The following is a 13,935-nucleotide window of genomic DNA, read 5'->3' on the forward strand; positions in this document are numbered from 1 at the left end:
TTTGTCTGAGGCTAAATGGCTCTATATTCCCTCACTGGTCACCTAGCAACATCAGCTGCCAAATTCTGCCTTGGAATCAGAAACACAGAGGGTCTTGAAGGCAACAAATGGGGGTGATTTCCTGCTCCCTGATTGGTTTAAGCAGTGGTGTTGCTGTGGCAGCTTCTGAACTTTAGCAGCCCACAAGTATCATGCATGAAAGCACATGGCTCTCGTCATAGGCTCTTCTGACCTCAAGTATTTCGCTAAACTTGGTGTCTCTGTTGTTCATAAGCCATTGCAATGAGATCAGAGTAGGTTTACATCATAAAGGAAACCAGGCCAGTTTTTTTGTTGACTGTCATGACTAATTTGCACAACTATGTCTTAGATGAAAAAAGTAATTGCATACATATATTCTGAACAAAAAAATTAAAGTGCTGGTCCCATGTTTCATGAGCTGAAACATTTTTTTTCATTTAACTAAGAAAGTCAGTTAAGAACACATTCTTATTTACATTGACAGCCTACACCGGCCAAACCCGGACGACGCTGGGCCAATTGTGCCCCGCCCTATGGGACTCCCAATCACGACTCCCAATCACGGCCGGTTGTGGATTTGAACCAGGGTGTCTGTAGTCGAGCCTCTAGCACTGAAATGCAGTGCCTTATGCGCCACTCGAGATCCCAGACATTTGCCATACTCACAAAAACGCCACTCTAAAATGTGCAGTTTTGTCACACAACACAATGCAACAGACGTCTCAAGTTTTGAGGGAGCGTGCAATTGGCATGCTGACTGCCGGAATGTCCACCAGAGCTGTTGTCAGAAAATGTCATGTTAATTCCTCTACCAATGTCGTTTTAGAGAATTTGGCAGTGCCTCCAACCGGCCTCACAACCACAGACCACCTGTAACAATGTCAGCCCAGGACCTCCATCCGGCTTCTTCTCCTGCGGGATTGTCTGAGACCAGCCATTCGGACAGCTGATGAAACCGTGGGTTTGCACAACCAAAAAGATGTCTGCACAAACTGTCGGAAACCATCTCAGGGAAGCTCATCTGCATGCTTGTTGTCCTCACCAGGGTCTTGACCTGACTGCAGTTTGCCATCGTAATCGACTGCAGTGGGCAAATGCTCACCTTCGATGGCCACTGGCACACTGGAGAAGTGTGCTCTTCGTGGATGAATCCCGGTTTCAAGTATACCGGGCAGACTGCGTGTATGGCGTCATGTGGTTGAGCAGTTTGCTGATGTGAACAGAGTGCCCCATGATGGCGGTGGGGTATGGTATGGGCAGGCATAAGCTACAGACAACAAACACAATAGCATTTTATTGATGGCAATTTGAATGCACAGAGATACCGTGATGAGATCCTGAGGCCCATTGTCGTGCCATTCATTACGCCGCCATCACCTCATGTTTCAGCATGATAATGCACAGCCCCATGTGTCACGGCCGTCATCGGAATGAGACCAAGGTGCAGCGTGGTGAGGTCCATTTTCTTTTATTTGTTAAAATGTCGCCAGCAAAACAAGAAATAACAAAACGACCGTGAAGCTTACAAGGGTTATAGTACCCCTACCCCTAACGAAGACAATTTCCCACAATGACAAAAGGGAAAGGCTGCCTAAGTATGATTCCCAATCAGAGACAACGATAGACAGCTGTCCCTGATTGAGAACCATACCCGACCAAAACATAGAAATACAAAAACATAGAAAGCAGAACATAGAATGCCCACACAAATCACACCCTGACCAAACCAAATAGAGACATAATAAAAAGACTCTCTAAGGTCAGGGCGTGACAGTACCCCCCGGGTGGGCATCTATCCGCGGTGGCGGCTCTGGTGCGGGACGTAGACCCCGCTCCACCTCTGGCTCACCCCACTTTGGTGGCGCCTCTGGTGCGGGGACCCTCGCCGCCGACCTCGGACTGGGGACCTTTGATGCAAGCCCCGGACTGGGACCCTCATTGCTGGCCTCGGACTGGGGACCCTCGTTGCTGGCCCCGGACTGGGGACCCTCGTTGCTGGCCCCGGACTGGGGACCCTCGTTGCTGGCCCCGGACTGGGGACCCTCGTTGCTGGCCCCGGACTGGGGACCCTCGTTGCTGGCCCCGGACTGGGGACCCTCGTTGCTGGCCCCGGACTGGGGACCCTCGTTGCTGGCCCCGGACTGGGGACCCTCGTTGCGGGCCCCGGACTGGGGACCCTCGCTGCCGGCTCCGGACTGGGGACCGTCGCTGGAGGCTCCGGACTGGGGACCGTCGCCGGTGGCTCCGGACTGGAGACCGTCGCTGGAGGCTCCCTGCCATGGATCCGTACTGCAGGCTCCGGGCCTTGGATCATCACTAGAGGCTTCGTGCCATGGATCATCACTGGAGGCTTCGTTCGCATAGCAGGCACAGGATTCACCAACGATAGACAGCTCACCAACGATAGACAGCTGTCCCTGATTGAGAACCATACCTGGCCAAAACATAGAAAACAGAACATAGAAGGCCCACCCAAATCACACCCTGACCAAACCAAATAGAGACATAAAAAGACTCTCTAAGGTCAAGGCATGACACCATGTCGTAAGGATCTGTACACAATTCCTGGTTGCTGAAAATGTCCCAGTTCTTCTATGGCCTGAATACTCACCTGACATGTCACCCATTGAGCATGTTTGGGATGCTCTGGATCGATGTGTACAACAGTGTGTTCCAGTTCCTGCCAATATCCGGCAACTTTGCACAGCCATTGGAGAGGAGTGGGACAACATTCCATAGGCCACAATCAACAGCCTGATCAACTCTATGTGAAGGAGATGTGTCGTGTTGCATGATGCAAATAGTGGTCACACCAGCTACTGACTGGTTTTCTGATCCACACCCCTACCTTTTTTTAAAGGTATCTGTGACCAACAAATGCATATCTGTATTCCCAATCACGTGAAATCCATAAATTAGGGCCTAATGAATTTATTTCAATTGTCTGATTTCCTTATATGAACTGTAACTCAGTAAAACTTTGAAATTGTTGCATTTTGCATTTATATTTTTGTTCAGTGTACAAAAATTATTTTGAAATGGTAGGCCTATACACTGAAATGTGAATTCCCTTGAGCTTGTATGAGCCACATCAATATGCAGGATGAGGTTCAACAGCGACATTAGTACACAATTATAAACCAGTTATAAAATGTAGACCTGTGAAAGCTGGTGTCTGAACGCCAATGATATCATGCTTCTCTTTGTGGGCAGTGATAAAATATACACACCATAGTCCTAGAAATGCATAACATGATGACAATAAACTCACAAATACTTTTTCAGACCCGTCCACAGTATCTGCAAGTGAAACGTCAAAAGAAAACGTCAAGTCTCTAACTGGAACACCGTTGAAATCAGTACTGAAAAGAGGACACACCACAACTGAATAATCCAATCCACATCTGTGGTGAGGGAGAAAATGGCCCCCCTGGAATGCCCCTTAAGATCATAACAAATAGCCTCTCCACACACACACACACACACACACACACACCTAAGCCTAACATGTTTGGGCTGTTGGAAGAAGAGAGCAGATGAATACAGCTGGAGGTCCTGCTTGTGTTTGATGGAAACCGAGAGCTTGGCCATCAGGATATGAACAAACTCAGCAGGTTACTGATCCAGAACTAGAAATGCATTTTACTTATGTGGGACGACACTCAATACGCAACCTGATAAAAGTTATTGTGTTTCAAGAATAATTAATTTGATATAACATTTCAGTTTTATGTACTTTGACTGTACCTAACTCAATCCTCACTTGAAATCATGTACCAGTACCACTGTCAATCAATCACTGTCAAGTAATTTAACACAAGTATTACACAGTTCATACTATCAGTCTTTCTTTAAAAATCATCTCATGACGATATGTTTATATGGTTTCCAGACACCTCACAGTGTGATCACAATGTTATCACAGTGTGGTTGTGGTTGCTGTTGTGGTTCCCTGAACTGAGCACACGTCACAAAAGCACCCTATCAAGGCTTATGGTGTCTGCTTCCCCCTAGTGTCTTGCTCCTAACAGTGCATCCAGCTTTCACTCTTTCTGAGTGGATAGCCTTTGTCTACGCTCAGTAGACTGTTCACACGCCAGTACTTGTCTCTCTTGAAGAAGTAGATTTTTCCATTGGTCCAGGTAAAGGCAGCAACAGGGTTGGAGGGCACCCCACTGAAGAGGTTAGACAAGGGTTTGGGGTACACGTTGAGGTTACTGGAGTGCAGCTCATCCCACTGTCATTACTCTGTACCCTGCTGGAGACGGACAACAGAGTACAAAGATGATTAGTACAAATGTTTTTTTAAGGTGGTTATTTGGCATATTCATCACATTCACGTGGGTAAAAATGCTAAGGCTTCAGTTGTTATCATGAATCTATTATCACAACTTACTGAAACCATAAAGCTCAGTTGTCATTTGTAACAGTGTTGAGTTTACTGGTTAAAAAGTATAGACATAATTGTGCTGTGTTGTGTTCAACAACCTTGAAAAACACCAGCTTCTTATTCTTCTCTAAGTACAAAGCGGCATCAATATTAGGTGGGAGACGTTTGAGCTCTTTGGGATACCCGTACACCAGTTTTCTCCTGGACTATCTCCACACTATATCACCTGTGGTCAGAATCAGTTTTGGTGAGTAGGCTGAAATGAAGTGAGATTAACAGTAACACATTCTGGGCCGGATCACTGTCAGTCAATCACTGTCAAGTAATTTAACACAAGTATTACACAGTTCATACTATCAGTCTTTCTTTAAAAATCATCTCACTTTACCTAATTTGTTAATCAAAAACATTATACTTTTTAAAGTCGAGAAAATATTGTACCTTGAAAAAAGTATGTTTTGTTGGTTCTCTGAGAGTAAACAGCTGTTTTCAGGTTCCCAGGCAGCCCCATCCACAGCCGGTCGATCTTCATGGGTACATTGTACCCCACGTCAGAGACCGTCCGCACATAATCACCACTGAAGGAAAATGTCTTCCTCCATGGACCTGATGAGAAAGAGGGGCATGAAATAGAACACTGAAGGTCCAATCAGAGTGTGATGTCAACCTGTCATATCCCATCTTCAGTTCCAATGAAGAGAGTAAAATAAGGTTAGTTGGCTTTATCAGAGTAAGAAATATTGCTTCAATCTTTCTTGACTAGTGGAAGGCAAAACTTGGTGAGACAAAAATAAGCACTTCCAAAGGAGACCGCTCTTGAATGTATATCGCTGGCCAGTATTGTGCACAGACAGTTTACCCAACATGATGGCATCTAGCCTGGCGGTGAAGGGGTCTGGGATGTCTCCCACAACATCAGGGAGGCTGTCTGTGGGGAGTGTCACTGTTGGCTCAACTGGAACACTTGTACCACGTTTACCTAAAACAGACAGAATTGGTGGAAGGGATTAGACTTAGAGGATAAAAGCATTATATGTGACATTTGAGCCCTATTGTAATAATAAAGTATTCTGATAAGGAAGTACTACTTTGTATGGAAAGCCAGCAGGTCAGAAAATCCTCAGGTCAAACTCAGGCTCCACTTACCATACATAGCTTGGATGCCTTTTACGTCGTCGGGATGCAGAAGGAAGTTGCTATGGTAACCAGTGTAAAGAGGGGCTATCAGAGCACTTCTGTATTGCGAGTGGTCTAAGCCCAGGGCATGGCCTATCTCATGGGCAGCGATGATACCTAGGTTAATGCCGTAGAACATGCCCTCGGTCCAAAACTCATCCTAGTCAAAATGAACCATCCCTGACTGTGAGTGTTCAGCATGGGCCAGCACGTGACCTACAGATTTAAAATATGTTATATTATTTTATATTCCAATGGCAATTAGGGTTACTCCTACTGTGTGTGTGTTAGACTATTGTTACTCCAACCCAATTGTATCCGGCCCATAGGCAGACGCACCCCTCCCGTCAAAAGGCACGGCACAAGTGGCATCTTTCGTGTGGAATGAGATCCTGATGTCAGCTCGTCCATACTCAACCTCTCGGAAGCTCAGGGGAGCCACATCGTTCCAATACTTAAATGCAGAGCGGATGGCCCTCTTTGTCTCACTCTTCGGCACGTCTGGAGTGTAGTTGTAGATGCACCAGGTCAGGCTTCTCTTGCGCCAGTAGCCTACAGTAGAGACAAAAAAAACATGCATTTTACTACAAACACGTCTAGATGAGAAACTACAAGTGTGTAAATGAAGATTATTTTTATTAGATGAGGATTATTATTATCATTTAATGTGCATAGTGTCTCCCTAAGTTTTAAGAACTGACCAACCATCTGGGAAACAGTGGTCCATCCCACCCCACATATAATATCCTGTCCACATGTTTTCACTCATCCAGCACTCTGTACTTGAGGGTTTTCTGATTGAAGGGGTCCTCTATGCCACAGCGAGACTGTCTCATCATCTCTAGGGTGGCCTTGTCAATCACTCCAGTGACCGGAAGGTCTGTTACCCTCTGGAACACCCTAGGGAAAGGAAGGACTGAAAGCTCCAATAGCAGATACAGCATGTGTGTAGTGTAAATGTAAGGCAAGGAAACATTTCCTTCCAATGGGAAATGTTATGCTAAAGAATTGCATTTATTGTAGTACATGTATCAATGTGACTTGCAAAAAGATATACAATAGAGCTGTGTTTGGATCTGTATTCATAAAGGGGGCATTTAGAGTAAGTGTGTTCAAATTTGTTGTGTTGGGGAAGTCGAATCACACATTGCCATGAAGAATTACACATGTAAGTTGTTGTTGTGTTCATAGAATGTAGTTTGTGTTGCTGTGGATCTACTTTATCTGTGTGCCTCAATTACATCCTCTTTCTGGAAGCCCTGGTTCTGAGGATCCAGTGAAGTGTGCAGATAGCCATACTTCATCAGGTATGCCTGGTAACACAATAATCACAGTGGGATACAAGGGTTAACTTTAGAAGTTTCAAAGTAATATTATTCACCTCTAACATTATGAATGACAACAGCCACAAGATAAACCAATGCTGATTCAGTTGCAGTCTACCAGAAAGACTGTAAAAGCCACAGGTTGTACATATGGCACTTTGCATCATACAATGGGTATATACATGGTCCAGTTCAGATAAAGTTTGTATTATGACAATAATGCACAGTATTCAGAAGTTACACTTGCTTCCATTCAGCCACAAGTGCATTAATGATGTTGGGCACTGATATTGGGCCATTAGGCCTGGCTCGCAGACAGTATTCCAATTCATCCCAAAGGTGTTCGATGGGGTTGAGGTCAGGGCTCTGTGCAGGCCAGTCGAGTTCTTCCACACCGATCTCGACAAATCATTTCTGTATGGGCCTCGCCTTGTGCACGGGGGCATTGTCATGCTGAAACAGGAAAGGGCCTTCCCCAAATTGTTTCCACAAAGTTGGAAGCACAGAATCGTCTAGAATGGCATTGTATGCTATAGCGTTAAGATTTCCCTCCACTGGAACTAAGGGTCCTAGCCCGAACCATAAAAAACAGCCCTGGACTATGCATTGGGGCAGGTATCGTTCTCCTGGTCCGTTGGACTGCCGGATGGTGAATCACACTTTCCACTGCTCCAGAGTCTAATGGTGGCGAGTTTTACACCACTCCAGCAAACGCTTGGCATTGTGTATGTTTATCTTAGGCCTGTGTGTGGCTGCTCAGCCATGTAAACTGATTTCATGAAGCTCCAGGCGAACAGTTCTTGTCCTGACGTTGCTTCCAGAGGCAGTTTGGAACTCTGTAGTGAGTATTGCAACTGAGGACAGACGGTTTTAACATGCTACGCACTTCAGCACTCAGTGGTCCCATTCTGTGAGCTTGTTTGACCTATGACTTTGCGACTGAGCCATTGTTCCTCCACTTCACAATGTAAGCACTTACAGTTGACTTGGGCAGCTCCAGCAGGGCAGAAATTTGACGGACTGACTTGTTAGAAAGGTGGCATCCTATTCTGGTGCCATGTTGAAAGTCACTGAGTTCTTCAGTGAGGCCATTCTACTGCCAATGTTTGTCTATGGAAATTGCATGTGTGCTCGATTTGTGAATGGCTGATATAGCCGAATCCACTAATTTGAAGGGGTGTCCACATACTTTTGTATATATAGTGTATATTATAATACATTTGAAAGAAGCTGGTAAATTCCTACCGTTGCTTCAGTGACCTCCATCCTCCTGTCATTACGCACTGCACAATAGCCATGAGCACTGTCATCTGCTCAAGGTCACCCATTTTGCCAAAGTTCTACACAGGTAAAACAGCTGTAAGTGTTAGGAAAGCCAAGCAAATATGAGATACGCAACAGACTTTGCAGGATGCTCTTGTCTTAAATACTTTGAAAACGTTCTTATACGTTCTTGAACAGATAAGGTACTGTACATTTGCTGCAGTTTGGTGGGTCCAGCGACCACTGTTGGTGACTGGAGAGGTATGAATTCAAGCAAAGAGTGATGAATTTAAATGGGTGTGGCCCTGCTGACACAGCTCCTCAACCGTTTCTCAAATGGTCGTTCAGTACAGAACCGTTTTTGTTTAATTGAATGTTCCAGAAAGTAAAAACTTACTGAACGTAAACCAGGTGAAAGCGCGCCTTATTTGGCAATGGTCTTGTTAAGTGTAGTTTTCAAATATATTTTGCATGATGCTTCCTTGACTAGACGTTACACAAAATGAAAAAGGCAGTAAGGCACATTTCCACATATGACCAAATTCTACGTTTTTGCTTACCGTTTTATACACATCTACAGTGTCTTAAAGTATTCACACCCCTGGACTTTTTCAAAATGTTGTTGTGTTACAGTCTGAAATTTAAATGGATTCAACTGACATGTCTTGGTCACTGGCTTACACACAATACCCCATAATTTCAACGTGGAATTATGTTTTTATCAAAAATTGCAATTGAAAAACAAAATAAAGGTGAAAAATGTTGAGTCAATATGAATATCGAATCTTCCATTCCTCTCAAAAATCTTAGAAAAGGCTGTTGCTCAGCAACTCACTGCCTTCCTGAAGACAAACAATGTATATGAAATGCTTCAGTCTGGTTTTAGACCCCATCATAGCACTGAGACGGCACTTGTGAAGGTGGTAAATGACATTTTAATGGCATCGGACCGAGGCTCTGCATCTGTCCTCGTGCTCCTAGACCTTAGTGCTGCTTTTGATACCATCGATCACCACATTCTTTTGGAGAGATTGGAAACCCAAATTGGTCTACACGGACAAGTTCTGGCCTGGTTTAGATCTTATCTGTCGGAAAGATATCAGTTTGTCTCTGTGGATGGTTTGTCCTCTGACAAATCAACTGTAAATTTCGGTGTTCCTCAAGGTTCCGTTTTAGGACCGCTGTTGTTTTCACTATATATTTTACCTCTTGGGGATGTTATTCGAAAACATAATGTTAACTTTCACTGCTATGCGGATGATACACAGCTGTACATTTCAATGAAACATGGTGAAGCCCCAAAATTGCCCTCGCTAGAAGCATGTGTTTCAGACATAAGGAAGTGGATGGCAGCAAACTTTCTACTTTTAAACTCGGATAAAACAGAGATGCTTGTTCTAGGTCCCAAGAAACAAAGAGATCTTCTGTTGAATCTGACAATTAATCTTAATGGTTGTACAGTCATCTCAAATAAAACTGTGAGGGACCTCGGCGTTACTCTGGACCCTGATCTCTCTTTTGAAGAACATATCAAGACCATTTCAAGGACAGCTTTTTTCCATCTACGTAACATTGCAAAAATCAGAAACTTTCTGTCCAAAAATGATGCAGAAAAATTAATCCATGCTTTTGTCACTTCTAGGTTAGACTACTGCAATGCTCTACTTTCCGGCTACCCGGATAAAGCACTAAATAAACTTCAGTTAGTGCTAAATACGGCTGCTAGAATCCTGACTAGAACCAAAAAATTTGATCATATTACTCCAGTGCTAGCCTCCCTACACTGGCTTCCTGTCAAAGCAAGGGCTGATTTCAAGGTTTTACTGCTAACCTACAAAGCATTGCATGGGCTTGCTCCTACCTATCTCTCTGATTTGGTCCTGCCGTACATACCTACACGTACGCTACGGTCACAAGACGCAGGCCTCCTAATTGTCCCTAGAATTTCTAAGCAAACAGCTGGAGGCAGGGCTTTCTCCTATAGAGCTCCATTTTTATGGAACGGTCTGCCTACCCATGTCAGAGACGCAAACTCGGTCTCAACCTTTAAGTCTTTACTGAAGACTCATCTCTTCAGTGGGTCATATGATTGAGTGTAGTCTGGCCCAGGAGTGGGAAGGTGAACGGAAAGGCTCTGGAGCAACGAACCACCCTTGCTGTCTCTGCCTGGCCGGTTCCCCTCTTTCCACTGGGATTCTCTGCCTCTAACCCTATTACAGGGGCTGAGTCACTGGCTTGCTGGGGCTCTCTCATGCCGTCCCTGAGGGGGTGCGTCACCTGAGTGGGTTGATTCACTGATGTGGTCATCCTGTCTGGGTTGGCGCCCCCCTTGGGTTGTGCCGTGGCGGAGATCTTTGCGGGCTATACTCAGCTTTGTCTCAGGATGGTAAGTTGGTGGTTGAAGATATCCCTCCAGTGGTGTGGGGGCTGTGCTTTGGCATAGTGGGTGGGGTTATATCCTTCCTGTTTGGCCCTGTCCGGGGTGTCCTCGGGTGGGGCCACAGTGTCTCCTGACCCCTCCTGTCTCAGCCTCCAGTATTTATGCTGCAGTAGTTTATGTGTCGGGGGCTGGGGTCAGTTTGTTATATCTGGAGTACTTCTCCTGTCCAATTCGGTGTCCTGTGTGAATCTAAGTGTGCGTTCTCTAATTCTCTCCTTCTCTCTCTCGGAGGACCTGAGCCCTAGGACCATGCCCCAGGACTACCTGACATGATGACTCCTTGCTGTCCCCAGTCCACCTGGCCGTGCTGCTGCTCCAGTTTCAACTGAACCGCGGCCCTAGGACCATGCCCCAGGACTACTTGACATGATGACTCCTTGCTGTCCCCAGTCCACCTGGCCGTGCTGCTGCTCCAGTTTCAACTGTTCTGCCTTATTATTATTCGACCATGCTGGTCATTTATGAACATTTGAACATCTTGGCCATGTTCTGTTATAATCTCTACCCGGCACAGCCAGAAGAGGACTGGCCACCCCACATAGCCTGGTTCCTCTCTAGGTTTCTTCCTAGGTTTTGGCTTTTCTAGGGAGTTTTTCCTAGCCACCGTGCTTCTACACCTGCATTGCTTGCTGTTTGGGGTTTTAGGCTGGGTTTCTGTACAGCACTTTGAGATATCAGCTGATGTACGAAGGGCTATATAAATAAATTTGATTTGATTTGAATCCCTTTGTTATGGCAAGCATAAATAAATTCAGGAGTAAAATGTGCGTAACAAGTCACATAATAAATTGCATTTAACATTATTTTTTTAAGACTACTGAAATGTAATTGTTCAGGTTTTTGAACCAATCGCGGATTGACTGCTCCAAAAAGGATTTTTGACCACATAGATGAAAGGAGACAGTGTTTTGAGTGCAATTACATGCACATTTAGACATTTCGATAGGTTGCATAGAAAATAGATTACCTGCAAGGGTGCGTTGCCATTTAACTATCTTGTGTCGATAAAAACAGTTGGATGTAATGACGTCACACCTTTTCCCAAAAACCTACAGTGTGTCTACATTTTTTTGATGTAATGGGGTTGATGTTTCCGTTACCCATTTAGGCAAATTGCGTAATAAATTGGCAACAGCAGTATGGCCTCCAACCGGTCTGTTTCATTTCTGGGTCAATGGAAACCTGAATAAATCTGGGTCAATGGAAACCTGAATAAATCTGGGTCAATGGAAACCTGCCTAGTGTGTGATCGTGCAGTGCTGTTTCACCTTGCTCGCGTGCGCCATCTAATGCAAGTTCGATTTTTGAACCAGATTTGATTCCATACAGTTGCTTCATAGATCAATGTGAGTTCTCATCTCACATGGGGCAGATATAAATTTTCTCTCTCCAAATCCTTTATTTACAATATTCATCCCATGCCCACACCCATCTCATTCTGAAAAGTGAAAGCATACCTGTGAGTGATCCCCCTGAAAACCAATCTGTGAGTTAATTTGACCATTGGAAAAATTGTTACTGCAATGGGGGTTGGGATCGAACTTTGCCCTTTATCTTAATTTTCAAGGTGATGATTAGACTTTTCTTTCCAACACAATAAAACATTTCCTAATTTTTGTTTGTGTCCCATGGGGGATTTGAATATACAACACAAGTGGCAATAGATGCAATACACATAATTGTATTATCAGACCGTACCAATGGACTTTAGTGAGCAATATTGGGATCAGGTACAACTATGTTTACCCACCTCCAAAATGAATATTTATGAGCAATTCCCCCCATCCACAACTTCTCACCTGAATAAATGTTTTGAACATTTGCTGGGAAAAGGCTGAAATTGGGGTTGTGAGAGTTACCATTTAAACATTGTATGTTTCAACTACAGACTTCTGTTGTACCATTAGATTAGTCTATTCTTCTGCATCTATAGATACCAACCATTCATCTGTGTGATTAACAGGGGCTGAACTACAGCGGTGTTTGTGAGACAAGGACAGATCCCGAAGGGGCATGGGGCTGGGTCTTTTTACAAAAACGTCTGTAGAATCCGAATGGTTTGAGCTACAAACTACATAAAGCTATCTATGAAAAACTGAGCCTCGTGTTTTTCTCTATGATGCTCACTAGCTACACAAGAGTCGTTACAAGGTAAGGAGTTCTTCTACATAGAAGTGCATAGAAAATCCCTTGACATAGTGACTTTAAAACTGTAATAAGTAAAAATAGTTAATGTCACAAACTCTACACAGTTGTCACTGACTAGTTGGACATTAATTTCCCCATGAGCAAACAATTTATGTACTTATAGCATTCATATAAATTCATTTTTATCAGGTTCTTGCTTTGGCTGACCTTCTTTAAACTCAAGGATTAAACTGTTGATGTCAAATTGTTTTGTGTTCAACTTGTAGCCCTGGTTGTCCTGAAAAGAAAATTGTAAAACACTTCATTGTGAGGCTAAATATAAGGGCTGGACAACAAGTCAGATAAATGAAAAGACGATTTCTGCTTGGGTCTCGGGACTGATAGGGTTAACAAAGATATCTATTCACAATGTATCTGTTTGGTCAGCCTGTAGGCTTCCAAGAGAAAGAGTCATTGAGTATGCAGGGTGAATCTAAGTACAATGTCATCAACTCAATCATGATTGCATTCTACAGCTGTTTGTAGGGACATTTATCTCATGTATCTGTTTGATGCCTATGGGGGTTCTGTGTGAATGCCCATCCATGATTAACAAGGAAGTGAATCACATTGAATCGGGTTTGCTTTCTCAGCTACCAAATAAAAATATTTAAATTAATTTTCCTTCAACCCCACAGTGGTTAAAAAACACCAAACTTCAAACAAGCATGTATCTAGTCTTGGTACCTGAAATGTATATCCTTGCTTCCCTTCCCCCTGAGTATGTGTGTATTTATTTTTTTATTATACCTTTATTTAACCAGGTAGGCAAGTTGAGAACAAGTTCTCATTTACAACTGCGACCTGGCCAAGATAAAGCATAGCAGTGCGAACAGACAACACAGAGTTACACATGGAGTAAACAATAAACAAGTCAATAACAGTAGAAAAAAAATAACGAGTCTATATACATTGTGTGCAAAAGGCATGAGGAGGTAGGCGAATACTTACAATTTAGCAAAGGGTCCTTCATGGAACCAAAAAGGGTTCTTCAAAGGGTCCTCCTAAGGGAACAGCCCTTTCAGGTTCTAGATATCACCTGTTTTTCTGGGGGGGTTTTCTTTCAATTTTACCGCTAGTCAAACTATCCTACGGTGCTAGCGGTTAGGCTCAGAGAACTTGCTGCAAACATC

The 13,935-nt window shown here is 44.0% G+C and overlaps 1 protein-coding gene across 1 annotated transcript; it reads right to left on the reverse strand.

Moving 5' to 3' along the window:
* Positions 1-5,987: 5,987 nt before the first annotated feature.
* Positions 5,988-13,935, reverse strand: LOC135541059 (matrix metalloproteinase-19-like). The gene is made up of 5 exons (XM_064967190.1): positions 13,754-13,935; positions 8,158-8,252; positions 6,829-6,900; positions 6,371-6,487; positions 5,988-6,139 (listed from the first exon to the last, which is right to left on the reverse strand). The coding sequence occupies exons 3-5, from the start codon at positions 6,882-6,884 to the stop codon at positions 6,073-6,075; spliced, it is 240 nt and encodes a 79-aa protein (XP_064823262.1). The 5' UTR covers positions 6,885-6,900; positions 8,158-8,252; positions 13,754-13,935; the 3' UTR covers positions 5,988-6,072.

The sequence above is a fragment of the Oncorhynchus masou genome, chromosome 6, assembly GCF_036934945.1.
Source record: "Oncorhynchus masou masou isolate Uvic2021 chromosome 6, UVic_Omas_1.1, whole genome shotgun sequence".
Classification (NCBI taxonomy): Eukaryota; Metazoa; Chordata; class Actinopteri; order Salmoniformes; family Salmonidae; genus Oncorhynchus; species Oncorhynchus masou.